Source organism: Pollachius pollachius, assembly GCF_949987615.1.
Source record: "Pollachius pollachius genome assembly, chromosome: 3".
NCBI classification, from domain to species: Eukaryota; Metazoa; Chordata; class Actinopteri; order Gadiformes; family Gadidae; genus Pollachius; species Pollachius pollachius.
Genome location: NC_136936.1, coordinates 20,823,103 through 20,850,469, shown reverse-complemented (window position 1 = coordinate 20,850,469; position 27,367 = coordinate 20,823,103). Strand labels below are relative to the sequence as shown.

The following is a 27,367-nucleotide window of genomic DNA, read 5'->3' as shown; positions in this document are numbered from 1 at the left end:
CTTTTTCTGAGGAATTCACTCTGGAGCCCAACAGCTACCGTGAATTATTATTTTTGAATAGAAAATTGATTAACTGCCAGGTCTTTCAGAATGACATTCATTTTTGGTCGATCAGTGACAACCGGGCCATCAACCCAAGAAAACAATGCATACAATAAATCCCTCCAATGCACTACATTTTCTTTCTCTTGCCTCTGACCATTCTGTGTTCTCTGTCTGCTGTCCTGACTCTCCATCCTTCTCTCCCATCATTTACAGCACCTTCCATCCCTTAAACCCACCCATGGCTCTGCTCTTCCATTAATATATGTATCTATACTTGATGATAACAATTGTTTTTATCTTCAGAGGTATGGCTGGTGAAAATCCTCTGACAGGTTGGACAGCCACAAGAGCAAACATGGGTCGCGGCCCGATGGAGGCTCTGTTTACTTTGCAAACACGGCGCAAAGGTACATTCTCACTGTTGGCTTGAGCATTCACGGAGGAAAGTTTGGTGAAAGATTTGGAAGAAGGAGAAAGTTAAGGTCAATTCTGGTACCAAATACGTATTAAATGGTTGGTGATACTGTTAGCATATTTAATAATGAAGTAAAACATGAGCCTGATAAAAAAAAACAGCAAACAAGAGATAACAAAGGTTATTTCAGCTATAACTAGAAGATTCTAAGACCAAATTAACTGATTGTAGTTACAGATCGTGTGTCTCCCACTTGAGGAACACACAAAGAAGTTAAACATAAAATATGTTGATGGCCTCCTTCATAATAACCCCTTTGGTATTTTTAAGATAAATAATCAATATATTTTATAAACCTTTTTTTTTACTGAAGAAAGGATTAAATAACATTTATAAAATATTTATTATTGGTTACTAATGAAGATGTAATAATTAAATGTTCAAACACATAATTCTATAAGTTTGTTCAATTGCTCAGAGGTATCAATAATGTATTCATTATCAAACTATGAAAAAAAACAACAGTTGATGAATCTTAACAGTATTTCATGTACTTAGAACCAACATATATGTTAACATAATTATAAAAAAGCAGTATTCTAGAACTAGTATGTTTCTCACTTTCCAGTATTAACTTGCAGAATTTGGCTTAGCACACCCTCCAATGGTTGAACTTAAACATGAAGTGACAATTTGCACCCTGATATATATGAGAAAGAAACAAGTTAAAATATGAATACTTTATTATACTATACTATACTTGAAGGTTATTTCAAATTTTTCTTCAAAAAAGTATTCTCAAATTGTTTTTCATAAATAATGTACTTAAATAACTATTAAAACAGTCAGCTGGCCAAAATCTCAATAGATTTTAGAATGTAAAAATTGTAATCTCCATAAACATGAATAATATATCTCTAAACCATTACTAAACATAAACCAACCAGTTGATATCAAATAAATATTTTGGCATGACATTAGACATGTTTGATGTCAATGATACGAATGATGGTTGATAACCATTATTAAAATAACTATAATTACAACAGTAATTTAACAAAATGCACACATTGTAAAGATGTGCAACTATATGAAATGGCTTTTGCCAAGCTCATCTGGTCCTCAAACAAAAACAAGCAAAAGCAGAAGAAAGGCAAAGCGAGAGTGAGGGCTCTACGAGGAGCCGCTGTAAATCACCTCGGCGCTACAGCTGTGAGTGCTAATGACTACGTTGGTGTGAAGACACAACTCAATCCCTGCTAAATGTGTGGCTGTGGGCCGAGCGTTGCTGGTCCCGCTCGGGAATTTCCCTTGTGTTTAACATGTGCGTGTGGGTTCAGGGGTTTTTGGCAGTGGCATGCTTTCCTTCACACATCAGTGAGATAGAGGGACAAGAGTTATTGCACCGTGGCGCACTGCCTTCATAGCACAGCTGCCTCAATGGTCGGCCCTCGACAGGCCAGCCTATTCATTAGGTTGCCCTGTTACTAAACATATATATGGTGGATGGGACGTTGCCAGGTAGAACTCTGGCTTTACCATCCGTGATTCGGTCTGTGTTCATCTGACATGTATGGATGGTATTTAGAAATACTCTTTTAAATGTTTTTATCAAAGCTTCATCTAATTTCAACTAATTATTGTTAGCAAATTTGCTTATCAAATTTTAAGAGGGTCTGTGCCACTGTCTCAATATAGATTACAATATAGGTTACTGATCTTTGGATAAGGTAAAGTTTATACTTGATAATATTGTTCCCATAACCAGAGCATAATAATGTGATTATGTGTCAAAGGAACAAAAACGATTGACTTTGAAGGAAAAATTTAAAAAAACTAAAAGAAAGAAAATGAGAATTAAACGCTTATTTCCTGGCAAATCACTCCACCCAGCCCAATCATAGAGCCATAGAAATGCAGACGGGCCATTGGGCCATCCTCCATCACAGGTCACGGATGTATTTTGACTCTGGCATCGTACCTAATAATCAAGTCAAGCATCGTTAGGCGCAAGTGAAGGGGACGAGACGTGAAAGAAAACAAGCACACACACATTGCAGCTGTTAAACAGAACGCTGCGGCACTTGGTCAACGATCCCTCTAATTACACGACCAGGAATAGATCCACCGATCCATTGACACGCAGCGCAGCGCCAGCAGCCACACCAAGAGTCTGAGGCGGCCGGCACGACCTCTGCAGCAGCCCAACGCACACAGGCCCCTAACACAGCTCTACTGGGCTCTGTGCAAGTGAATACCGGCGGGGGTCCTGCAAGTGCTGTTGAGTCGCACTATTGATTCATTGCCTTTTCTTGGTTACTGGATGGTGACCTTGTGTATGGCGCCTCAATGAGTCCTTGAATGCAGTTTATATCAGTTCAGAATGCAGCCACTTCCTTCGCTGCATCGCAGAGAGGGCTCATTCAGAGCCATGATGTGAGATTATCGGTATGGGCCTTGAATCAAGGCTGAGGTTCTGGCCGAAATCAAGAGGCCTTTTACACTGCTCTCGACATCTGTCTGTTTGTTAAAACTGTCTGATAAATACAAGCCTCCGGTGGAAGTCAAGGCTAGGTGTATGGGTAGCTTTGTTCCACCTACAAGATACGATGAGGACGGAGGTTAAGTATTTTAAGGGAAAAAGTGTGCATGCATCAGCAATCAATCATGAAGAATGATGTACATTATCTTACTTGCTTAAGTTGCTCCTTCACCAAGGAAAAATGTGCAACCAACTAGGCGTATACCATCAATGTATGTATGGGACATAGTAACATATTTATAATTTATTTTATTTTATGATGAACCCAGAAACAGCCAAACATTTTCAATCAGTAGAACAGATTCAGCAAAAGGGGGGCCTTTCTATAACTTCACAGCCATACTATGGCTCCCTCTTCAATTACCACAATGGTTCCTGACTTATCCCTGATTGGGGCCCTCTCCTTCGCAAAGAAAGAAGACCAAACAGTGGTGTGTTGTTGTACAGCGTATCTTTAAACAATGTTGAACATTATAATCACTTCTTAGGCCTGAAAAATAAATATCATTGCACTAACCGAAAGTGCATTCTGAAATATCCTTTTGGGAATATTTTTGGGAATTGTGATTAAATATTGTTGAAACACAAACCGTGTGTGGAGATTCGGTCTGTTCCGTCTACATTTAATAGGACACTATCTGCTTCATACAACAAGTTCCTCATTTGTTTCTACAAAACTCCAGTGAGGTGGCTGTGTTTGATGTTTGCTTTTATAAACGTTTTATGTCTGTTGTTTATTTCTCAAACCGAATGCTGTGTTTCATGCGTGTGTTTTGCGTGTTTAAGTGTGTATGAGTTTTGGAGGAGAGGGGGGGTGTCTAGACAGCCATGGATCTGCTCTGTCAGTGTCTGCATTATAGTCCTGTTCCCTCTCAGACAGAGGTGTAGAGTTTAGTCATAAGCCCAGGTATGTGAAGGATTCCTGGGATGAGGAGGTCACGGGGTGAGAGACATCTCTCAGCAGCTCCTTTATTAACTGCATGTGTACACGCACACACGCACACACGCGCATACACGCACACGGTAAAAACACACCAAGAGAAATACTAGAAAAACGAAAAGGCTATGCATATACTGCATGAACCCACTTAACAGTGTATACTGCATGCAGGACGGGAAAGAAAGCGTCAGACACAGTGTGTATAATGTGTTGGCCCAGTGTGGGTCATTGTTGTGACTCAAGCGGCACCGTGTCTAATGAGAGCTGCCGGTTTCTACGATAGACCCAGACACAGGCAGCGGAGGAGAGTGAAACCAGCCACCAGCCCAAGAGGCTTTCCCGGAACCTGCATGCATGGGTTGTGTGGATGCAAGACAGAACGATTAAAAAACTAAGAAGGACAGATTGGGGAAGATAAAAGGGGCCCGAAGTAAAGACTTCCATTTGAGTCCTTCTTCAGCTACCTCTCCGTATCTCTCCTCTATATTTCTCTTCAGTAGGCCCCGCAAGTAGGCCTAACAACAAAGTGTAAGCACAATATCTAAATTAAGATCATGATGGACTGAATGAAAGCCATCCCCACACATTGTCTCATCTATGTTCTCTGCACCTTGATTGACCTGAGGCAACATATACAGTGTTCCGATTGTCATTCGCTACCTCCAAATTAAACACTGTGTGTGTGTGTGCGTCTGTGTGTCTTACCAGTTGGGTTGAATTGCATGCAGGATATGGGTTTGTCATGAGCTGGGAAGTGAGCCACTGCCCCCTCTCCGTCCGAGTCCTCACTCACCAAGACCTGGAGTAAACATGCACACACAACCGTGCACACACACACACACACACACACACACACACACACACACACACACACACACACACACACACACACACACACACACACACACAGAGACACGTGCACACTTAAAAATGTTCCTCCACAATGGTAAGGCCTCATTTATAAAAAAAGGCTGAGAGGGATATTTCTTGTGAGCCATTGCCCTTTTTTGGAAAAAAATATGTGTATTATTTGACTAAAACCCTTTTATGGCAATCAAATCGATTGAAGCGTTTACATGCAGTCATGTCATGCATAACAGGCAGGCCAGCACACATAATGGTCAGATTTTCTCTTTTGAGCTGTGGAAAAATCGAAAGCTCTGTTGGATATGTTTGGGTAAAAATGTGCTTTTTCTGGGCTCCAATCTGTTGCAACACCTACTGGTGCAAAACAGTTACAATGGGCTTTCTTGCGACTACTTGAAACAATTCTTATGCAGATATTAGCAACATTACGCATCAGTGTAAAAGCCCCCCAAAGTGCAAAACAAGAAAAATAACTTTCCATACATGTGCAAAAACAATCAAGACAAGAAAATTGCTAATTCGCTGCAAATAGTGATAAGACTGATTAAAAAACGAATTATAATCCGTTACAAATTCCGAAATTGGCCGTTTACAAGATTTCTAGCATGCAACACAAACTAAACAATAAGAGTGCAGTTGACCACTTCTGGAATTGGTCAAAGGAATTTGTGATGATTTAATGTTGCAATGTCATAATGTCATGGATATGACATATTTGAAAATTTAAAGGCAGTTGGTTTGAAGTCGCACAGAAGCTCTCTGAACGTTAAAGGAACAGGTCAGACCAGGGCTGTGCCAGGGCCAGCGGGTAGCAGTAGATAAGGTCTTAGTCCTGTATAGATATCAGCAATAAGGCAAGACATAAGGCCTTTTGCTGTTCATCCAAGTGCTTATATATGTGTATGTGTGCGTGCATGGTTGCATGTGTGTACACAAATACACGCAATGACACATTTTGTCCTTAGGAGCCAGAAGCCAGTCCAAACACAATACACAGAAAGGTCTCAATCGCAGCCCGGGGGCCACAGGATAGGTAGGGAGGATAAAAAACGAGGTAAAAACAGAAAGAAGCAGGCTGGTGACAAGAAGCAGATCCCTTTTATTACTTTGCCGGCAGACAATGTTGTTCTGTGAGCATATCATAGTGGAGCCTTTTGAAATGAGAGTGAGTGTCCCCTGGGGAGCAGCGTATTACTCATAAGAGCAGCGAGGTCTGCGTGTGTACATTGAAATGTGTGCCAGCATTTAGCGTTCTGTGCCAAGGCCATTCAAATACTGTAAAGAATACAAATGAAATGTAATTCATCTCCAGGCAAATTAGGTCAGCCTTATCGGCAGCTTTGAAAAACTAAATTGTTCCGTGTCTCCCGTGCACCTTTTTGGAACAAGCCTCTTTCACTTTCTATTACTTCCCCTCCCACCATCTTCCTCCTCTCCCTCTCTGTTTTTCATTCTCTCTCTTTTTCTGCGTGTCTCCTCTTCCTGATGCCTGGTGCCCTCCTCCTCCTCCTCCTCCTCCTCCCGCTGCTCCCCGGCTGGGCTGTCGGTGTTTACGGCGGCCAGGCTAGGGTTACAGTGTGCTGACTGCTGACAGAGTGCAGGCCTGCTTCTGGAGGCTTTAGGCCAGGCTTACAGGAGCCCCTCAGGATGACAGAGCTGCCACAGGGCCCGCTCTGTGTGCACACTTGTGTGTGCGTGGCGTGTTTGTGTGTGTGTGTGAGCTTGTGTGTGTGTGTGGGCGAGTTGGGGTGCGTGTGTGCATGAGAGTGTGTGTGTAATGGCATGCGCACGGATGTTTGTATGAGCCTTTGTGTGTGTGTGTGCTTGCGTTTGTGTGCGTGAGAGTGTGTGTGTGTGTGTGTGTGCGTGAGAGTGTGTGTGTGTGTGTGTGCGCGAGACGTGTCAGAAAGATGGCGGGAGGACGGATTGGGTTTTGGGCCGTAGCGGTGACTACTTCATCCGCTTGTTGTGGAATCCATGCCAGCATGTCTCCTTGAAAAGGGAACAGTACTTTGAGGTAATGGAGACAAATTAGGATTGTTTCTTTTGTCGTGTGGTAATGCAGAAGGCATTTGGTGGACTATGCACTTGTGTTAAAAGTTATGGTGCATGGTGAAGACAACAACTTGCATACCTTTAGACTTAAAAAATGAACAATGGGAAGAAAACACGCTGCATGACAATATCCATACACACACACACACACACACACACACACACACACACACACACACACACACACACACACACACACACACACACACACACACACACACACACACACACACACACACACACACACACACCTCCTCTGCAGGGTGTCACACTTTGATGTTGAACTAAATTTACGAGCTCTCTGTAAGCTTGTAACCAGCCATTTTAATCCATGTCTTTCTCACGAGGGGCTAGTAAAAGAGGACAGGACTGTCGTTACAACCATGGCAGTTAAAACATCTAAACCATTAGGCTAGTCGTGTAACCCGTGTGTATGACCGAAAATAAAACTTAAAAAATAAAATAAAAAAGGGTTTGTAGTTGAACCTTTTGGTGTGAGGTGTGACTGTCTGTTTCGAGGTCCTTGTTGGAGGAGCTGCAAGCATTTACAGGGCTAGCCAGTAAAGCTAGCACTCCATAAAACAGGCTACACCACCTGGTTACACTTTCTGGTGAGCCACCATGCACGACCCAGGAGAAGAAAAAACAAGCACCTCATTCGGCCTTCTCTACAATCTAAAAGCAATTGTAAAAGAAGATGACCATAGGGAAAGCTAGGGCTTAACCACGAAGACATTTTCACATCATTTTGATCTATCGCTCCTGAAGCCAACACATAGGTTTCCACAAGGCTGAAAGAGCATCACATATAGCTATTACAAAGAACTCCAGTTTCCTATTACAGCTGTATTACTATTATTATTGTTATTACATCTCATAAGGATTACAAAATTGCCTTATAGCACCTTTAAAGTATTGGCAGAGTCAAAAAAAATAGTTATTCAGGGCAATTGGAGATAAAAGTGCATTGAATTTTTTATATGAATCATCTACAGGCTGTTGTGTGCCTGATCGTATTGGTGGCCCCGCCCAATCCCAACCATGGATGGTCAGGCTTATTGAAATATAGGTTGAAGACAATAAGTTGTGTTCTAATGTAAACCAGTTATCTGAAAGTCTTTAAATATTTGCAGTGGTTTCTTAGTTTTCCTCCACGGCAAGGAAGATGTATTTCTTCAGAACAAGGGTTCCTAAATGTTTTTATCTCGGGACTCAGAAGACAATTTCAGTGTTTCCGGGACCCAGTTGCAGAAATGAAAGGGCCACCAGTTCTAATGGTTTCAGAGCGTTCTGTGCATCGTCAGGTCATGATCTCCCCCATCCCAAACCAACTCCAACTGTGGGTTCCCGACCCACAGTTGGAGAAATGCTGTTCTACCTTCTTAGTAGAGGTGGAGTGGTCTTGGTATAGGTGGAGTGGCCTTGGTATAGGGGTATCCCTGTGTTATAGGTGAAACTGTGTGGTATAGGGGTATCCCCCGTGGTAAAGGGGTATCCCCCGTGTTAGAGGAGTATCCCCCATGGTAGAGGGGTATCCCCGTGGTATAGGGGAATCCCTGTGGTATAGGGTATCCCTTTGGTATAGGGAGATTCCTGTGGTATAGGGGGATCCCCAGGGGTATAGGGGTATCACGCGTGGCATAGGGGTATCCCCTTGGTATAGGGGAATCCCTGGGGTACAGGGGTATCCCCATGGTATAGGGGAATCCCTGGGGTATAGGGGAATCCCTGGGGTACAGGGGTATCCCTGTGGTACAGGGGAATCTCTGGGGTATAGGGGAATCCCTTTGGTATAGGGGTATCCCTGTGGTATAGGGGTTATTTGTTCATCAACACGGCGGACGCGCGCGCAGAATGATGGCAAAAAGAAAATTTGTTTGACCGGTTGCCATGGTTATCTTTGTGTGGTTAATTTGCAGTTACTTAGTTAATTTATTTATTTATTGTAAGTCGCTTTGGATAAAAGTGTCTGCTAAATACCCTAAATGTAAATGTAAATGTAAATGTAAATTTACTGTTACATTAAACTGTAATCAGAAAACGCGGTTAGATGCTATAGACCTATCTGTGGTATAAAGTCTGGGACGAATTTCGAATTATACATATGTACAATCCATAACGTTAGCTCTCTGGCTCATAGCTCAGCGGACTAGAATACCTCCCGCTGCCAAGTCGTAGCTACGGTCCGTCCTATTTATCTGAAAAACTGTATATTTGGATTGTAAAACGCATGAAAAAAATAAATGAATGATCTTAATTTATTTTCCTTGGCAAGTGACCGAGGTGTCAAATACATGTTTGATCGCTCGTAATTAAAGGTGACTACTTTTTGAGGGAGATGAACTCAAACAGAGTATACATTGAATAAGCATGCAATACGAATAAGAAAAAGCATAATTATTAAAGTATTTGAATTGTTTTATTATGTTGGCAAGCAGGAAGTAGAATAAATGTGATAATCAGTCTTATTAAAAGGGTTTGTGCAACCAACCGCACAACAAGACATGATTACGGCTCTTGACGCTCTCGTCTCTTTCTGCCGACATGCGCGTAGAGTGGGGAGTGACGTAGAGTGACGTCGACTGATAATCCCTCTATAGGTGATGTGGCTGCAGTATAGTTAAATTGGTGTTGCTATAGATGAGGTTGCCATGGCACAGGTGCAGATCTGAATGAGCCTGTGAACTCCGTCTGTTCACTCCTCTCTCCCGTGTTGGATGCACCCAATCTATCATTTTTATGCAGTTAAATTTCACAATCATAATTAAACGTTTAACAATAAATATGAATGATTCACAAAGCACAAACCGAGGATGACTTGTGTGCCGAATTTTCATGTTGCACTGGTATGAATTGACTTTTACGTTTCTGAAAAATCCAAGGTAACATGAAGGGACAGGGGGGCGCCACTGACCTGGCCTTCGCCCACGTTCAGCGTGTCGATGATGGTGACCACCCCAGGGTTGTTGGGACTGCGGCGGCCGCTGCTGTGCGGGACGCCCTCTTCGTCCGGGGTGCCGGCGGGGACGGTGCCGGCTAGCTGGGTCACCACCTTGCCCACCATGGTCAGGCCCGTCTTTAGAGTCTGAAGCAAGCAGCGGTGAACGGTGAGAAGAGCGTTTGGCATGTGGTGTTATTATACGCTGGTCCACTTGTTTGGTTGTTTTGACCCCTGCTATGAGGAGAGTTCGGGGGTATGCGCAGTCAATGCGTTAACAGCTGGTAAGAGATTTTTCCACGTTATATTGGGGAATGAAAATCAATTCAAATCAGCCTCATCCAATAATTCCTTTGGTGATGGGGAATAGTATTGAAATATTAACCACTTGAAAAACATGTGGTTAAACAAGTTGTGATACAAATTTGTATCACATTTGCACATTTTATGGCATGTTGAAAATGAATATATAATTATCAAATGAGTTTAACAGACCAATATTCCATTGATATAACAATCTATACTATAATATGCATATATACAATGTCTTACTGTATACTGCCTTGCTCAATATAACTAAAGGAACTAAAATCAACCGTTGGTTGGGGAAAAAAGATTGTCTCAATGTTTGTTCCTCCCACTGTGTGTGTGTGTGTGTGTGTGTGTGTGTGTGTGTGTGTGTGTGAGTGTATGTGTGTGTGTGTGTGCGCGCCTGAGGGTGTGCGTATCCTCTGTGTCCTCTTAGGGCCCAGCCAGGGTGTCTGGCTCAAACACACCTCTGTGGCTCAACTGGGCGAAATGGATAGTGCTGCTTAAGTAGAGTCTATCTCACCTTCTACACTGTCTTTGCCTAATGGACTTCTTTGTGCCCTTATGTGTGAGAGTTGGTTGGCTGTGTGTGTGTGTGTGTGTGTGTGTGTGTGTGTGTGTGTGTGTGTGTGTGTGTGTGTGTGTGTGTGTGTGTGTGTGTGTGTGTGTGTGTGTGTGTGTGTGTGTGTGTGTGTGTGTGTGTGTGTGTGTGTGCGTGTCAGAGGCAAAGGGCCCCCCGAGAGTGTAATCAGGCATTCAGGCTCGGCGGTCCTGTCAATACAGTGTGGCGCCTGGCGTTTGTTGGGTCTATGGATCACCCACTGTCTCTCTTTGCCACTTGTCCATGCACACTAACAGTGTCTGCTTCCTCCGTGTGTGTGTGTGAGTATAAATTGCTAGATCCACCATCAATTATTAAGCAAGGCGTTTGCCTCCTAATTGATCAACACTAATGTGTTTTCTAATCACTGCAGTTGTGGAGTCCTTAGTGCTAGCTCAAACATGGCCTATTGATCTGCTCGGGGAGGAGGGGTTGAGCTCAAAGGAGGTTAAGTCTGATGACTAACAAACTTTCTCTCTTGCATTCACAAGCACCCACATGAAAAAACATGTATGCACACATACGCACGTACATACACACTTGATTCGATTATGTAGACATGCTCAATGTCCCTAAAATTTGTATTGATCAAGGCTGTAACGGATATGTGTGGTGCATGCAGCTCAAGCATAATAAACACATTCAGTGTGCAATTCAAGAAAAGGCTCACGACATAATTGTTTTCTCAGATAATTGTTTTTTCACCCACCCCCTATCTGACCAACACAGACACACACACACACAGACACCCATCCCCCCACCCACCCTCTCCCCGATGTCTCTTGACATCAGCACTAAAAGCTGGCGTGTCGCGCCACAGGCCAGAGGGAGATACCTTGTCATCCATATTGAGATATATGGTACTAAATGAGGAGTGGTCGAACTGCAGACTGACTGTCTGCAGATCAGTGCCCCCCCTCTGTTGTCCACCCCTCTCTACAAAGCACTGGTGTATACCCGCTCTTACAGCGCTAGCTGTTAGTGCTCATTAAGCAAAGGAGAAGGGGATAAGCAAAGTCTTTGTAAACCAATTAGGCCTTCCCCCCCCTTTGGGACCGAATGAAGACCAGAGGCAACGAGAACCCTATGAGCAATGTGACTGGCTAGCATGGACCCTAGCAAGGAGCTACAGAGAGTGGCAGAAATACAGTTTGACGTGCTATCCAAGCGGACCGCTAGCCTGCAGTGAGGTAGCTTAGCGTCATTCCCCTGCAGAGAGCCATGTAATAAAGGGCCTTTTGGAGCGAGTTGGCATTGTGGTGGGAAGCGAGAGACAGCCGGGTGTGATGAAGTGTCTCATAAAGCATGTCCCAGTCACCTGGAGAGCCAGAGTGGATCCAATGTCATCACATTTGCAGATGTAGCTAGGCGGAGGTGGAATGAGCTTTATGATGTACTGCGGTATCTATGGCTACTGAGGAGTCCAAAAGAAGGGCAATGTGTGTGTATTTGTATGTGTACGTGTGTGCGTGCGCGGTTTTATTGAAACTTACTTTGGCAGCGTTAATAACGGTGGCTGTGTAGGACTGGGCATTGTCACCGCAAGCACCGCCACGAGACTGATGACAACGGATCAACTGGAACAAAAAGAAAAGCAGCCAAACAAATGGAAATTTAGTGAACATGAAGTAGAGCATTTCAGAGCAACCATCTTTTATTGAAATACGTTGGCTGTGAAGAATGGGTTCAAAAGGACATTAGGAAACCAGAGGGACCGAAGCTGGTATGCCTCCTTTTAATTTTGTGTGCAGTGTCAGTTAAACACTTGTTCAGTCTGACGATATGACGATTCTTTCAAATCGCAGATATCTATCCATCTGCCAATCTAGTCAGAAAACAAACAGAAACATTAGAGTGGGAGTAATAGAGCTCTTCAACCAGCCGTTATTAAACTGTGGCTGGCAACACTAAATGGTTCACGACCTAGTTGCTATAAATGAGCTACGCACATAAACCCTGCTTTGTAGTATTATGGCTCATCATCAATTGTATATAACATTTTAATTTGAACCTGGTGACTGGTGACCTGGTGATTAAAGTGGTAATCTCGAAGATCTCCAAAAATGTTCAATCGATTGCCGAATCAGGTGACACAGTGTCGATTGCGCCTGAGGCCCACTGATTTGTGTGTAGCTGAATATTTTTGTTTCCACCATAGGAGACAACGAAAAGCATTGTAAATAATAGCCTATGCCAGTGTTAAACGGTCAAATGTTGTACCTGCAAATAGTGCTGTGTGTGTGCATGCGCTACCTTATTCTCAGCATAGGCTAGCCACCGACTTCCCAAAGCAATAGGATTAAGATTTGGACCCGGGCAGGGAAAGCAGCCTGAAAAGCATGAATTAAAGTGATCAGAAGCATCAATCAAACCTAAAAAAAGAAAAACCTTACCAAGCAAAAGTAGATAATAAGATAAATTATTAAACAAAAAATATTTACTCCTTTGTAATGATAATTCCTACCCTGTGCTGTAATGGGAACAGACTTTTCCCTAGAGAGTTTTGTCTCCCTTATACCATTAAAGTGTTTCTAAGGATTCCCGATGGAAAAGATGGGAATGGGAATATAATGAGGTGTGTGTGTGTGTGTGTGTGTGTGTGTGTGTGTGTGTGTGTGTGTGTGTGTGTGTGTGTGTGTGTGTGTGTGTGTGTGTGTGTGTGTGTTTATGGCATGATGGAGACTGTGGCACTCAATAAAGTGAAGTTGGATCCTTGGCTTGATTGATTAGCTTACACACCAATCCCAAAGGGGTCACACACAGACAGACACACACACACACACACACACACACACACACACACACACACAGATAGATAGATAGACAGACAGTCGCACACAGACACCCCAAAGCAAACTTTTTTTTCTTTTTTTTTTAAAGCAAAAATCATTTGACATAGATGAAGAAATATCTTATTGCAGTGACTAATAACATACAGACAAAGTTTTAGTGGGTGCTTGTCACATGAGGACCTCACGAAGGATTGAAGCAAAATATGCAAACATGTGCTTGAGTGTTTAGACACGGACACATGAGTGATCTGCTCATGAATTGCTATAAATGCACTGAAGTCAAAGACTGAAGCCTCCCTTGCCAGCGTTACTTGTAAAGAACACGGATCTATGTAACTGCACCCAGAAAACCACGCCACACAATGTGCGATACATGTGCACCGCCAAACCACACACACACACAAACACACTCACTCACTCACACACACACACACACTCACACAGTTGCACACAGACGTACAAAAACATGGACAGTGAGTGCATGGAGGCAGAGGGGCTGGGAGCGAGGGAATGCTCGACAATAACGTAGTTCTCGGGGAGCAGATGAGACGGAGACAGTCATTTAGTGTGCGGCGCTGGGTGGAGGGCTGAGGGGCTGGGGGGCCTGTGAGGCTGGGATGGGGATTGAGGTAAGCCACAAGGCCTGCCGCTAACTCCAGAGAAGCCCTTTGTGCCTCTTCAAGGCCAAAGGGAACACCAGGCCGCGAGATAACATGTGTAGAACCCATTCAGGGTTCAAGCCCTGAAAGTGGCAAAGGCAGAAACAAGACGATGGAGGTTTTTTCATTGAATGGTCAGGTGAGTCCGACAGGGCCAAATGAGAACGAGAGCCAAGTAAGGAAAAGCCAGAGCTATGAAGAACACTATAAGAGATGGGTCTGCTTTTAAGAGTCTATTGCATAGATGAGAATTTAGGGTCGCCTTGGTGACCTGGTGAAATTTGCACCATGTTAAGGGATAAATTGTTCAACTTCAAACAATGGCTTCATAACTTTCATGGTTTGATCCTCATGCTTCTATCTCACTCTATAAACCTTCAAAACTCAAGATAAAATAAGAAATATAAGATAAACAAATAATGTATCAAAGTGATAAATTATTCTTGACAAAGCTCAAATAAATCATTGCGATAATAATAGTTACCATGGGAGGAATTTTTCAATGGTATGGTTAAACCCTTTAAAATAATAATGTGACAGATTGAGAACTGGACATTAAAAATACCATTTTTTGATTAACTATGACATTAATTCTACATTATTTCTGAGATTTTTTGATGGTTGGTTTTTAATCATGCAATAAAAAAGCATAAGAAAAACGCTCAACGTCTTTTTCAATAAATTAAATGTAAACTTAAAAATTAAACTTTCAAAATTATAATAAAAATACATGCCATGCCATGGGGTAACATATCTAGGAAATTAACTTACTCAAAACGGGAGTGAAAAAAAAAAACTAAAGCTGTCTTAGTTTTACTCGTTGTAATGCAATACAGATTATTAATATCAAACAAACCTCAACTTCTACCCCTTAAAACTGTATTAAAAAAAAAGTGCCACCAGGAAAGAGAGCAAAGCCAATGTGATGAGCCCTCTGGTTTAAAGGAGAATATACATAGAGGGTGAAGCCAAAGTGCTCATAAGACACATGTCCACTGTGGTGTCCCCAGAGAGCAGGCCTGCCGCACAATAGGGATTAGGGCTCGTCCAGATCCGGCAGCATACATTACAGAGCCCCTTTTGTTTACGCCCCTTACCGCCCGAAAAGACCAAACAACTCCATGAGTAGGAGGCCTTGGCCTTCAGCAACGATTAATAACTATTGAGCATGTTTGGTTTCCTGTGGTCCAGACACTGATATGGAAGACAGGCAGACAAACAGGAGACACATTAAAGCTACCAAGTAATGGTAGTTTACTTCAGCCAATGACTTAAGTGGACAGCAATGGCAATGCGATAAGTCTGGTCTTTTTTTATTCGTTTTTTTCCACAACCTTGCTACAGGCTCGTGACCACTACAACACATTTGGGATCTGCACACACACACACACACACACACACACACACACACACACACACACACACACACACACACACACACACACACACACACACACACACACACACACACACACACACGTGGGTTACTGGGTATGTATGCATGTATGTACAGTATGTATGTACAGTATGTATGTATGTATGTATGTATGTATGTATGTATGTATGTATGTATGTGTGTGTGTTTATGTGTGTTTATGTTCTAACTTGTGCTACAGTAGCAAGAGAATAGCACAATATGCAGCTTTGTAAAAAGCTGCATAAATGTATCCCAGACAGAGCAGGCCTGGTGGTTTGTTGAATTAACCCAATTTCTGTTCTGGTTGTTTGGTTGAGCTTGAAATTAATAAATAATTTGGTCGATTAATAAGAAAATACATTATATTCTGTTCTTACTTGTGACAAAGAACCTCTTTGTGAAAGTGCAGCTGTCAAAAGCTGCAATCTTCTCTTGTAGGCTTACCACAAGAATCCTGTATGAACCAAAAGATATGCATATATTTAGACTTGTGACAAAAACAATTATTGAAGCATGGCAATCAATTTTTCCATACTTAGTATTGGTTCCATTTTTGTTTTCCTTGTCAATCAAAATGAAAAGCAGTGATTAAGTGAACAAGGAGAAACATACTGTTTGTTGCAGTGCAAGTCATAGATGGGCGTCTTGAACTGAATAGATTTCACCATCTCCCCGCTCCGTAGAGAATAAAGGTCTGCACAGCAGTACGGGGGGCTTGTCCTGAAAAGAGAGAATGTGTTAACACTCCCTAACGGTAACAGGTTATGCATAGTGGCTATTATGGTGAAGTTATGGGTGTGTGTGTGTGTCTGTGTGGACGATAACACTGACACTTTGGTAGGATTTGACCCCTGGAATAGTGCAAAACACACACACAAACACACACACACACACACACACACACACACACACACAAGGGTAATCAACATAGACAAAGAGCCTTTCATTACTGTACAAGGACAGAGCATGAAACCTCTGGCGAATGAATCACACATTCAACAGACTATTCAACAGACTTGCTACGGCCTACTCTAAATCGGCCTCTTCACAGTTTAACGGTGCACTCGTCCCTTGGAGAATTCCCTTCGTATTTGTTTCTGGCCTGACCTCCAATCACAGGGTCTACAGAGTGTAGGGTGAAACGGGAAATGCTTTGTCATGTAACCCACACACACACGCATATACTGAGCGCCTTTCCATCAACACAAGGGTGAAGTGGCTTACGTGGGGCGGGTGTGTGTTTAGGGGTGAGGGGTAAAAAGAGGGGGGCATAAAAACAATGGCATTGACTGGTAGGAAAGAATTTGAACATATATCCTCCCAATGCCCCTCCCTCTTTTTTTCTTATTTTCTTCTTCTTCAATCACTGGGGCAAAGTTTACAATGTTTCATTGTTTAATTTGACAGCTGAAATACTATGCAGTCTTATCTTATCTTCTGGTTTATGGATACAGCTATATCTCATCAAGCCTAGCACTATTTTATTTTTTATTAAGGCATTCAGCAGATGTCACTTTCATACGAAATCGTAAGTACGGAGCATCATGTGGCCAACATTTAGTAATGAAAGAACAACGTGGGACAGGTCATTTTAACATACATAATACTGCTTTGGTCAAGGTCATATAATGAAGAGTCAGTAGTGGAATGAATGACTTGATCAATGAGGAAATCCCCTCCCTGTAGACGGCCGCCTCAGCCAGACACCATTAGAGACTAATGAGGTTAAGCTAAGGCGAGTTGCTTTGGCCAAGTCACTGGGATCTGAACGTTATTCAAATCACAGGCTCATAATCAACGGTTCATCACAAGACATAGTTGAGCTCAGTCATGTCCAATATCCCGGTGGAAGCAGAAGTCGGGTCCTGTGGATGGAGACGCGCGCCAATGTCCAATCTGCCTGCCCCTATCAGTGCAGGCATTCATTCATTATGCAAAAGAGCAAATCTTGATCTCAATCGAGATCACACAAGCATATGCAATAGGTGAACTAAAGAAGGTGAGCAAAAATAACAAAAGCGTTTTTATTTCTTACTATTTATTACAACATACCACAACAGCATTATGCAGCAGCCCAGGGAAAGCTGTCCATGAATATTAACCGACAAAAAAATGGCAGCGGGTGCTTCATCCTTTGCCACTATATAACCTTATTCAAAGCCAAATACAAGAAACCTTTTTAAATCCATGACTTGGTTCCCATTATAATAAATTAGACTTGTATAGCGCTTTTCTAAAACTTTGACGCTTCAGAATAGTAAATGTCCAACAACATCACTGCTGTTATTTGAGGTTATTTTTAGGAATTAGCTTTGAATTAGCTTCCCTTACTAGCCAACAGTAAGGGAGAAAATTAGAAAAGTGTGAAGAGTGTGTTGATGTGTGCATGTAATCAAACGTGTGATTGTGAGCCCAGGCAGACACCGCAGACACCGAGCTGGCTCCACGTGTCCGGGAAGAAGCCTCGCACAATCACTATGCACCATTCCAGTTCACGCATTACTGACACAAGTGTGGCAACATCAAAGAGCCAACGTTTATAAGTCACATGGTCTTCAAGCGGTAAAGCAGGTCGCAAGAGGAATACAAATGCTTCGGCAGCCCCACAGCAGAAGAAGGGGGCCAGGCTAAACTCCCAAACACAGAGGGAGCTTGCATGTGTTTGTATGTACACAGACAACAGAAGGGAGCGACAGGCGGCTGCAGGGCGACAGCAATTGGACAGTTCTTGCTGCCACTGCGGCGCCACGGGAACCCTCAGATCTCACAGCCCAGTCGGAGGAATAAAACATAGTCCCGGCCACGTCTGTGTATCTGTGCGTCTGCGTCTGTGACGCCACTCGCGTGTCAGTGCTAGTATATTCCTCGCTTTGGTCCTTGCATAGTGACTGGAGGAGATAAAAGAGGTGCCACATTAAGAAACCCTGGAACAGACCAGATTCAGTTTTCCATGGGGGGAGGCCAGCCTGGTGGTTCTCGTCTCAGTCAACGTTTTAGAAGACCTCACACAATGAGCACATGACACACATATGTAGCGCTGTTTCTTGGGGCACGGCTACCATTACCACTCCAAATACCAGAATTAAGATTGATATGAACATTTCACTTGACGATAACTCACTTTCAGGCGGCTGCGCCATTGATTCCAGCATTATCAGAGTCGGATCAATCCAATTCGATGCTTTATCCCGACGAATGGGCCCCGGGAATTGATTCACACGACAATGATAACCCACTATTATAGAATGAGAATGGTAGAGGGTTCAATTGTTTTGCTTTCGAAGTATTTTAACAAATGACCCAGTTCTAATGGAGGCAATGCAGGGTCAGCTCTAATAAGATTTCCTGATGGTGGGGACGCGGAGGCATAGGTTGAAAGCAAGGGTAAATCACAATTACCATTATGGATCATGGCGGGATGTCAGTCCCTGCACATGCTAAGGTGACGCTGCGCGCCATTCCCCAGCTCTGTAACAGGCCTATTACGGTGGCCCTATTAGATCAATGTGTCAATTACTATTACTCAAACTGGCCCTTCAGCCTGAGAGGATGCAAAAGGAGAGAGAGGAACACTGGGGGTTTGGCTCATTTACTTCCGCTAGTCGGACAAGAGGCAATAAAATTCCCAAATTACAGAAACGAAATGGGGTGGCTCTTAGAGACACAAAGCGACAGTGACCAAGAGAAAGTTACCTTAATTGAACAAAATATTAGAAAACCAAACTAACTTCAAGATGCCGAGGTAAATATGAGCAAAGCCAAATGGAACAAGCTCTGACTTACAGGAGAAGCCTTAATTGAATGACTCTGCTTACTTAAATTTCCCAACAGACCTTACTCCTAAATTACAATGCTAATTACGAGTTTCAATGCTGTAAAGGACCAGCTTGCTAACCTGCTTAATCCATCACCCACTGGACACCATTTACAACGGTCATTAAGGCCTTTTATGGATGCCCCATCCTTAGTTACCATCCCATTAACATCACTTAAATCTGGTTGATTCCATCTCGATGAAATTCTCAACATGTGTTATGTTAGTTTCTCCAAAGGCAAAGCCTTGCATCCCAACACATGCCATGGGTCTTTTCCCCCTTTGGGTAATTTCCCCTGTGTGACTGCATTTAGTTCTAATGCATTTTATTTATCATGAATCAATCTAAACAGCACATGAATGAGGTCATATAAGCTGTTGGTAGAAAATTGTAAAAAAGCAGGAAAATGGATTAATTTGCAAGGAAGGAACATATTCACGTTTTCAACTCGGCCAGCGTTATAACCTGCCGAATACCAGCCACAATGACGTGGTGTGGAAACGCAAAGGGCAAGGTTCAGCTTCACCTTTATCACAGATCCAGTAGTCCTACTTTGTTAGAGTAGAATCTGGGGGGAGCCGACATAGAGCCTGGGCATGAAAACAAAAACTGAAGGGCAACATTATGCCTTATTTCCTATTTCATTAAGAAGAGGAACTGATTCACGCAAGTAGATGGAGTTTTCAGATGCCTTGTTCACCCAGATTTTAGCTCCTCCTTCCCCAAATGGAAAAAAAACTGGAAATGAAGAGATCCTGATACTGGGGATAATATACGCCGGGCTGGTCAGGTCTCAACTTTTAATGCAATTTGGGTTGCAACTTTAAACGTTGTCCAGTATTTTAAAACGATCACATTAACAAGCCTTCAGTTAATGAACATGTACGACAAAATGTAGAGACAATGTCCCCTAACTAATAGGCTTGCGTTCAACGATCAACAATTTGTTGATTGCAGTCCTTTTCTGATATAATAATGACTAGGTAAGAGGAAATAAAGATGTTCACATAACAGGTAACTGTTTGTGCAGCAAGTAAAGATGTAAAACCATCAACCTTTCCACTATATTAACAACGCAAACAAGGGAAGCCACCACAAATGAGGTCATTGTAGCTGGTATTGAAGTGGAGTGCTAGAAAAATATTTCATATTATAACTCAACATATGCATCAATACGTGAGGGTGGTAACATTTACATTAAGCTCTTTAAAGTGAAATGGAAGCAGAGAACAACCACCACAGATCGACCTCGCCCTATATTGTCACCTCATCCACTCTGGCCCAGCAGCACGCCATGTACAACAAGCCCCCGCCACATCAGAGGACGCTGGGGGCCTGGAGGGGGTCAGAGTCATTCTGGCATGCCGTGGGCATTAGCAGCAAAGTAATAAGGGTAAAAAGTTCAACCACAGCTCCATGTCTACAGGGCAGCCTGCAGAAAATGTCCCTTTCCTATTTGGGTGCCCTACCTTTCATATTGAAAACACATTGCCTCGTGCACCATGTATGCACACATAAACTCATTTTCTTGGCGTTTATGCATTAAGAATGTCTAACTCCACCAACCTAGGTAATAACATAGTGGCGACGGATATTGTTGAACTCTTTTCTTATTCTGCCCTTTGTTAAGTGAAATATGTCCAGTTGTTTTATAGACCTGCTATTAATTGGCTTGATTGGGAACAGCCTCACCGGTAAGTCGTCATTTCGGATAAGAACGCGTACTAAATGACCAAATGTAAATGGTTATACAGATAACGTATAAAAGGATAAAAAGACAAGCAAACTGAGTTCTTACAACTTCCCCGATAACAAAAGCACAACAGAGAACCCACTCCTGAGTGATTTATGCCTAGGCAGTGCACCAATCCAATGCTCGCTTAGTTCCTTTGACAGCAGTGAAGTGGATATTAATATTCATTACCTAAAGTATAGCTTGCAATAGATCCAATTTTCTGTTCAAGTTAAGTGGAAGCACTTAACACAAGAAACAGCTGTTCATGGGAGATATAACTGTTAAGCTTTCAAACTAGCAAGTTACGATACCATATCTCAACAATGCTCAGTGAAAATAATAATCATATTGATAATAATAATAAAATGTAATATCCAATAGACAACACAAGCCTTAAAGTTGATAGACGATTATTAAAGGTAGTCCATGCTGCAGGAAGATTTTGTATCAGCTAGAGATCAATTAAAGATATACAGAACCACTATGATGGGCCGATAAAGAATTATAACGATGAACAACATACATCTTTATACGTCAACGTTGTCTAGAACGTCACCAAGTTAATAACCCACTTATCATTACCATGGAAAAGTGCTTTCTGACTGTTCAAAAAGGCAGATGTGAAGGGTGCTGCTCTTCCTATCCTGAGAGAGCATGAGTTATACGGGTCCGTCCCATCGGCATCAAAGGGCCAGCGGCGAGATCTAAAGGGGCATACGAGACCTGTGGACTCTCTTAGGGACCCAGGAGGACAAGGAATCTCGGACTCGGACAGCTGCATGCTCAATAGCAGAAGCATTTTTGCCATCACGCATGTTGATGAATGGCCAAACGTCCCTTACTTCTTCCTCCCTCTCCATGTCGCACTGCTGTGCAACATGTCTTTGATGTTTGAGACTTTTAGAGAGCTGCTCCTACTTTATTGATTTGCCTTACTTTATCCTCAATAAATTGTATCTCGCCAGAAAAATACAGAAAACAGAAAATGGAAATGTTTTCACAGAAAATGAAAACAAAATTGCCTTATGGTAATCATTCATGCATGCATTGAGACCAGAAGAATCGTTACAAATCACTGAGCTCCTAGAAATGTGTTTGTATCCCACTTGCAATAGTGCTGGGTCTAATCTGACAATATATTTCAACAGAAAAAACATACATGGCAGTGTACAATTTTTACGGCCGCAAAACAAAGACATGCATAACAAAATAAACATTTATGTATCCATGTGTGAATATGTGTGTCTTTGAGTGTGTGCAATGAGGCCGACAAATAAGAAGTTGTGAGACTTCAGCTAGTACCGTTTTCTACTGGGGAGCATGACAAAAGGACATTGCCATGATTAGCCCAAGCCCAATTTTGAAAAAAGAACATGACATTCTCGCCCACAAATTGAAGACAAGCCTACTTCAAAGAGCGGGAAGTCCAGTTCAAACTCTTGTGATGTTTGTAGTATAGTATTGTTGCCACTGTACTCATAATAATGTCCAACATGCCTCCACTTGAGACACATTTCAGGAGAAATAAAGCCATATTTAAATCATTACATTATTACCAAAATGTTGTTTGTCCTTGCGTCTTTGAGAGATGGATTGTGGTGGCGTTAAAGACAACAGATCATATTGTGACGGGAATGCCTAGGATTAAAAACAGGACATCTGCAATCCCCTTAATCCAGCATCTCTCTATTCTCAACTTTCCCTTGAATACATAGCAAAGGGTAGGATGCATCCGCTCTGCAAAAGTGGAAACAGTTTTATATCAAGTGTACAAGTACAATCTATAATGCAACATTTATTAACATCATCCTTCATATCTCACTCGGTCTAAATAAATCTTTGACGCTTGCCGTCTCAATTGTCCTGAAAGTCGTTCTACTGTTAATGTAAATAGTGTTTCCATAGTGTTTGCCAGAATTGTTCCTTATTTTACCCATAAATGGTTAAAGTAACTGTAGCTTAGTAGCCGTTATTTTTTATTACACAATCCCTTTTAAAAATACATATAAAACATGCGGGCATGGCAGCAGTGATGGAATTGCCAAGGAACAGATAAGAGATCTCTGGTTGTGTAACCCTTAGAAGTGGGAGTAGCTCAAGGTTAAAGCAATGACCATGACATCAGCTCAGGACATTCGTGCATGTTACAGCCGGAAGCCCAGGGTAACCAATCCAGTAGTAATCTCCATGGTGACAGAGAGCTGTATTTGTTAAAAGAAAACAAGATGGACCACATCCTCTCAGCATCTGGAGATGCTGTTTTGAGGGGAACTGGAAAGGGTGATGGTGGTGTGGTGGTGCTGCTAGTGGGTGTGCGTCTGGAAATGTCAGGGACTCCACTGACAGTTCCCTGCCTTGAATCCAATACAGCCAGAGAACAAAAGCGTGCTTCTTCAAGCGCTGAACTTTTACCCCGAAGAGGGCGCGCTTCGAAAACTCCTACAAACAGTTCACCTCTCCCTTGCCCATATGATTTGCATTCCTTCAGAAAGGACGGACATAAATCCCAGAGTTGTAATACCTGTGGCCATAAATGAAAGAAAAATAATACCAGCGGTAGGCAATGTTAGGGAACATAAATCCATTCCAGATTAAAAGAAAAGCCATACCAGGGAAAACAATGGCATCAGCATTCTTTACTAATTCTGCCAACCCATTGGCACTTGTTTTGTGAGTGAGAGACAAACTTTGCTCCGGTGAAGGGAAAATAACCAGATCTACACATTGTTTGGACTTAATGCATAATCCTTTCCATTGATAAAATTACTTTGAGTGTGCCTGGTTGGAAGTCCACAAGTACAGGGCTTCGGCACACATGATCCCCCCACCTCCCCCCCTTCTGGTTTTCCTTTAATTTGCAAATCTTGTAATCTAAGCCTGGAGCTGACTGAACCAGCTCCTAAACCAGCACTGCTGTGGCGGCCAAGACTCCAATCTGTTTTCCATTTAAGTGTCAGGACAGCATCCTTTTTGGTGGTTTACAAAAGCTGTTATTTCAAAATGATTATATGCTAAAAATTGTGTGAGGACCTTAGTAAGTTTATGAACACAGGCCCAGTGGAAAGAACTGTGCCGCACCCGGAAGCTTTTTTCCCCTTCGACTTTGAAAGAAGCATTATTTACCAAACACTTCTAAGGGCAGGCTGTGCCATTCAGCCAGAGGTCAGGGTTTCTGCTTTTCAACACGGCACATGTTTTTGGCATTAGTGCAGAGAGCCGCCTGGGTTTTTGGCCAAGCAATCGAAAAAAAAACCTGCCTGCCTCGGTGTCAGCGAGGACATGGACCGAGCAGAAGCAATGGCAGCAGCAGCCTTAGCAGTGTAAGAAACGGGGGCAATTGTCCATGGAGAACGTGTGGAAGGTGGTCTCTCCGCTGAAGGCCAGCACAAGACGGACTTCCTTATTTCATTTCCCCAGGAGGAAATATCAAGTTAAAAGTTGACTTGCTTTGGAAGAGGGACAGAAATACTGTAAGGGGGAGTGGAGAAAGAGTTGAGGGGAAAAAATAGTATGGAAATATAATAGGTTGCCGTGTGAGTGTTTTTTTTTTTTTTTAGGTTCCATTGGCCAACCACACCAAAAGCAAGACATGACATCTCCTGTCCGCACACACTTTGCTGTTCCCAGGGGGGGCCGCACATCTGTTTAATCTCTGTCACTCTAAGACGCCCTGTCTGAATAGAAATGAAGGTTCAAGTAACCCACCACCGCCGCCCTTGGCCCAACAGAAACAAAATAATGTTTGCCACTCGATTCTATAAATCAGAGTTGCTGATCTAATGCTCCAGGCTAATGGCCAAGGTACTGCTGGGTGAATGCAAAGAGTTTGTGTTCAAGTGATGGGGTGCCTTTAAACCAGGCTTTCACTCAAAGAAAGTTTCAGCCATTTCTGTTGATGGTGAAGGTGTAAACAAAAACCCAAACCGCTTTAGAAAATACGTACTTAAAGAAGAAGAGGACAGTATATTCTGAGATGCTTCATATCTCTTTGAGTTGCTAAAGTCACACATATGTTTACAAAAATGTTGTTTTGGGAAGAAAACAAAATGGATCTGCAGGGATTTGCAGCCATGAATTCAGTATATACAAAGACAATCATTTATGGTGCACTGTGCTGCTCTTTGTACTTACCCGGAGGAGCCTGTGCTCTTGCAAACGCCCAGCAGGGGCCTCTTGTCTGCAAAGCTGTCTGTCTTCAGATGGCCTGTGTGGGAAGAAGTGCAGGAAGACAAAGACGGATGAGAAGCACCCAACAAAGCAGAGCTTTCTATAAAAAGAGACTGTGAGATCTGGAGTGTTGTCTGGCCCCTTAACTTTTTACATCCAAGTGGCAGCCCCACTTCCACAACAGGATGTGTGTTGATATCATTGCAACTGCTGCCCTTTCATAAATTATCTACCAAGAAAATTGACCCCCACCCCCTGAATCAGAAATAACTATTTTAGACATAAGATACATTTTTAACATGAATACACCGAGCTATATAAAGACAGACGATTGTTGTCACATAGCACTTTTTGAAAAAAGTGTCTTGATAGATATTCAAATCCCACAAGCACTGCCGACCCAAGTGACACTCCTTCTTCAGCGATTTGTGTGTGCCCCTCACTGTGGAGCGATGAGATAAGTGCCCTCAAGCGATTTGGAGTGATTCCAGTTCATGGTATGACTTGATGACTTTATTGAGGGATTTGCCCCCTAAGGGCAAAGTGGCGCCTAGCACTCGCCTCAGCATTTATTGATATTGACATTGTGACATCATTTATGTAGCTATTGACACCAAAGTTGGCAGGCATTTTATGAGGCAGGTCTGCTATGTGTCTAGCTCGTTTCAAGGCCTTGGGACCTTCTAAAGTGGACTTGGTGCCCATGTAAAGATTTTTTAAATCTGCATAATTGGACTGGTGGTTAAAGAAGCATTGCCCTGATGAATCCTATGGCTCTGAGAGGGAAAACGTTAAGCATGTCAAATAATGTCTGGATACCAAGTTTCAGATTTCGTCCATCAGGGTGGCAGGGCTGATTGTTAAGCTTTGACCTCAAATGACCGGTGGGCGAAATCACACAAAACCGGGGATACAAACACCACCGTTTAATTAAGAATACCAAAATAGCATTTTTTGTCGTTCACATCAATACAGGAAGTATGTCAAAGCCTGGTACTGTGAATGATGACAGAATATAATTATAAAGGGAGAAAATTTAGAAGGGAATAGGATACCGTATTTTCCCAAATGTCCTCATTGACAGAGACTGGTAAAGGAACACGAGATCCAAGGGATAAAGGGTGCTTAAATTAAAGCTGATTTTAGCCTTTAAGAGTACTGCAATTTGGGACTTGACAGCAATCAGCAGGAGTTCCTGTGGTGTGGCATAGTAGCAAACATACCCTTCTCTACCAGCCCTTAACACTCAAGATGGGGTCATTGGACATCAAAACCCACTCATGACACACAGACACTGTGCATATATAAATAAAAATGAGCATGTATTAAAATTGAAAAAATTTAAAGTCAGAATATATTAATATTTTGTTCACAACAGTGACTCAAATTAAAGAGAGGAACCACTTAATAGAGTCATTTTGAATATTTGTGTTTGAATTTTTTCTATTCTATTTGAATACTTGTGTACAAAGTATCTACATCCATACTTAGACTTATTAGTTTACGTTTAAATAAAAAGTAAAGAAAAATGATGGTGACATCTTTTCCGATTAAGATATATACACACAAAGGCATTCCATGGAATTTAGAGCGCACTAGGCAAAAATGCATATTAGGGTTACGTGTCAATGCTCATTTGTTGTCAAACAAGACCCTGTGTGTGTAATGCCCCAATTTCCAGGACAACGGAAGAGCATAGGTTAGAAACCCCAGGGAGGATGTGGATAAACGGATTTACTCCCCTTTGAGAGACCACTACTTCCTCCTCTTCTTGGAAGGGCAGACCTTGGCTTATTATAATCAACACCTATTTTCGGGTCTTTCCAAATCCGCCCACCCATGAGGTCCCATCAGAGACAATTGGGCCTTTTAACAGCTCACCACAATGCAACACTGTTTGCGCCCTGGCAGATTGCAATCAGTGTCCACCCCTCTAGTCGGACAATTCATTTTTATTTTCTGCCGGGAGAATTACTCCACTCATGTGTCGGGGTGATCTGCTGCTTCTTATTACTGTAGTTTGCTTTCATCCGTTTCCAGGGCCTCTTCCAATGGCGTCATTGTGCATTG

General features: G+C 42.5%; 1 protein-coding gene across 1 annotated transcript in view; it reads right to left on the bottom strand.

Moving 5' to 3' along the window:
* The window catches only part of bcas3 (BCAS3 microtubule associated cell migration factor), a 211,016-nt gene that overhangs the window by 170,513 nt on the left and 13,136 nt on the right, over window positions 1-27,367 (bottom strand). Inside the window, exons 7-13 of the mRNA XM_079733370.1 lie at window positions 25,262-25,334; window positions 16,193-16,300; window positions 15,958-16,034; window positions 12,966-13,042; window positions 12,206-12,289; window positions 9,779-9,949; window positions 4,648-4,741 (exon numbers count right to left, since the gene is read on the bottom strand). Of these exons, the coding sequence (XP_079589496.1) occupies window positions 4,648-4,741; window positions 9,779-9,949; window positions 12,206-12,289; window positions 12,966-13,042; window positions 15,958-16,034; window positions 16,193-16,300; window positions 25,262-25,334 (684 nt within the window). The remainder of the gene's footprint in view (window positions 1-4,647; window positions 4,742-9,778; window positions 9,950-12,205; window positions 12,290-12,965; window positions 13,043-15,957; window positions 16,035-16,192; window positions 16,301-25,261; window positions 25,335-27,367) is intronic.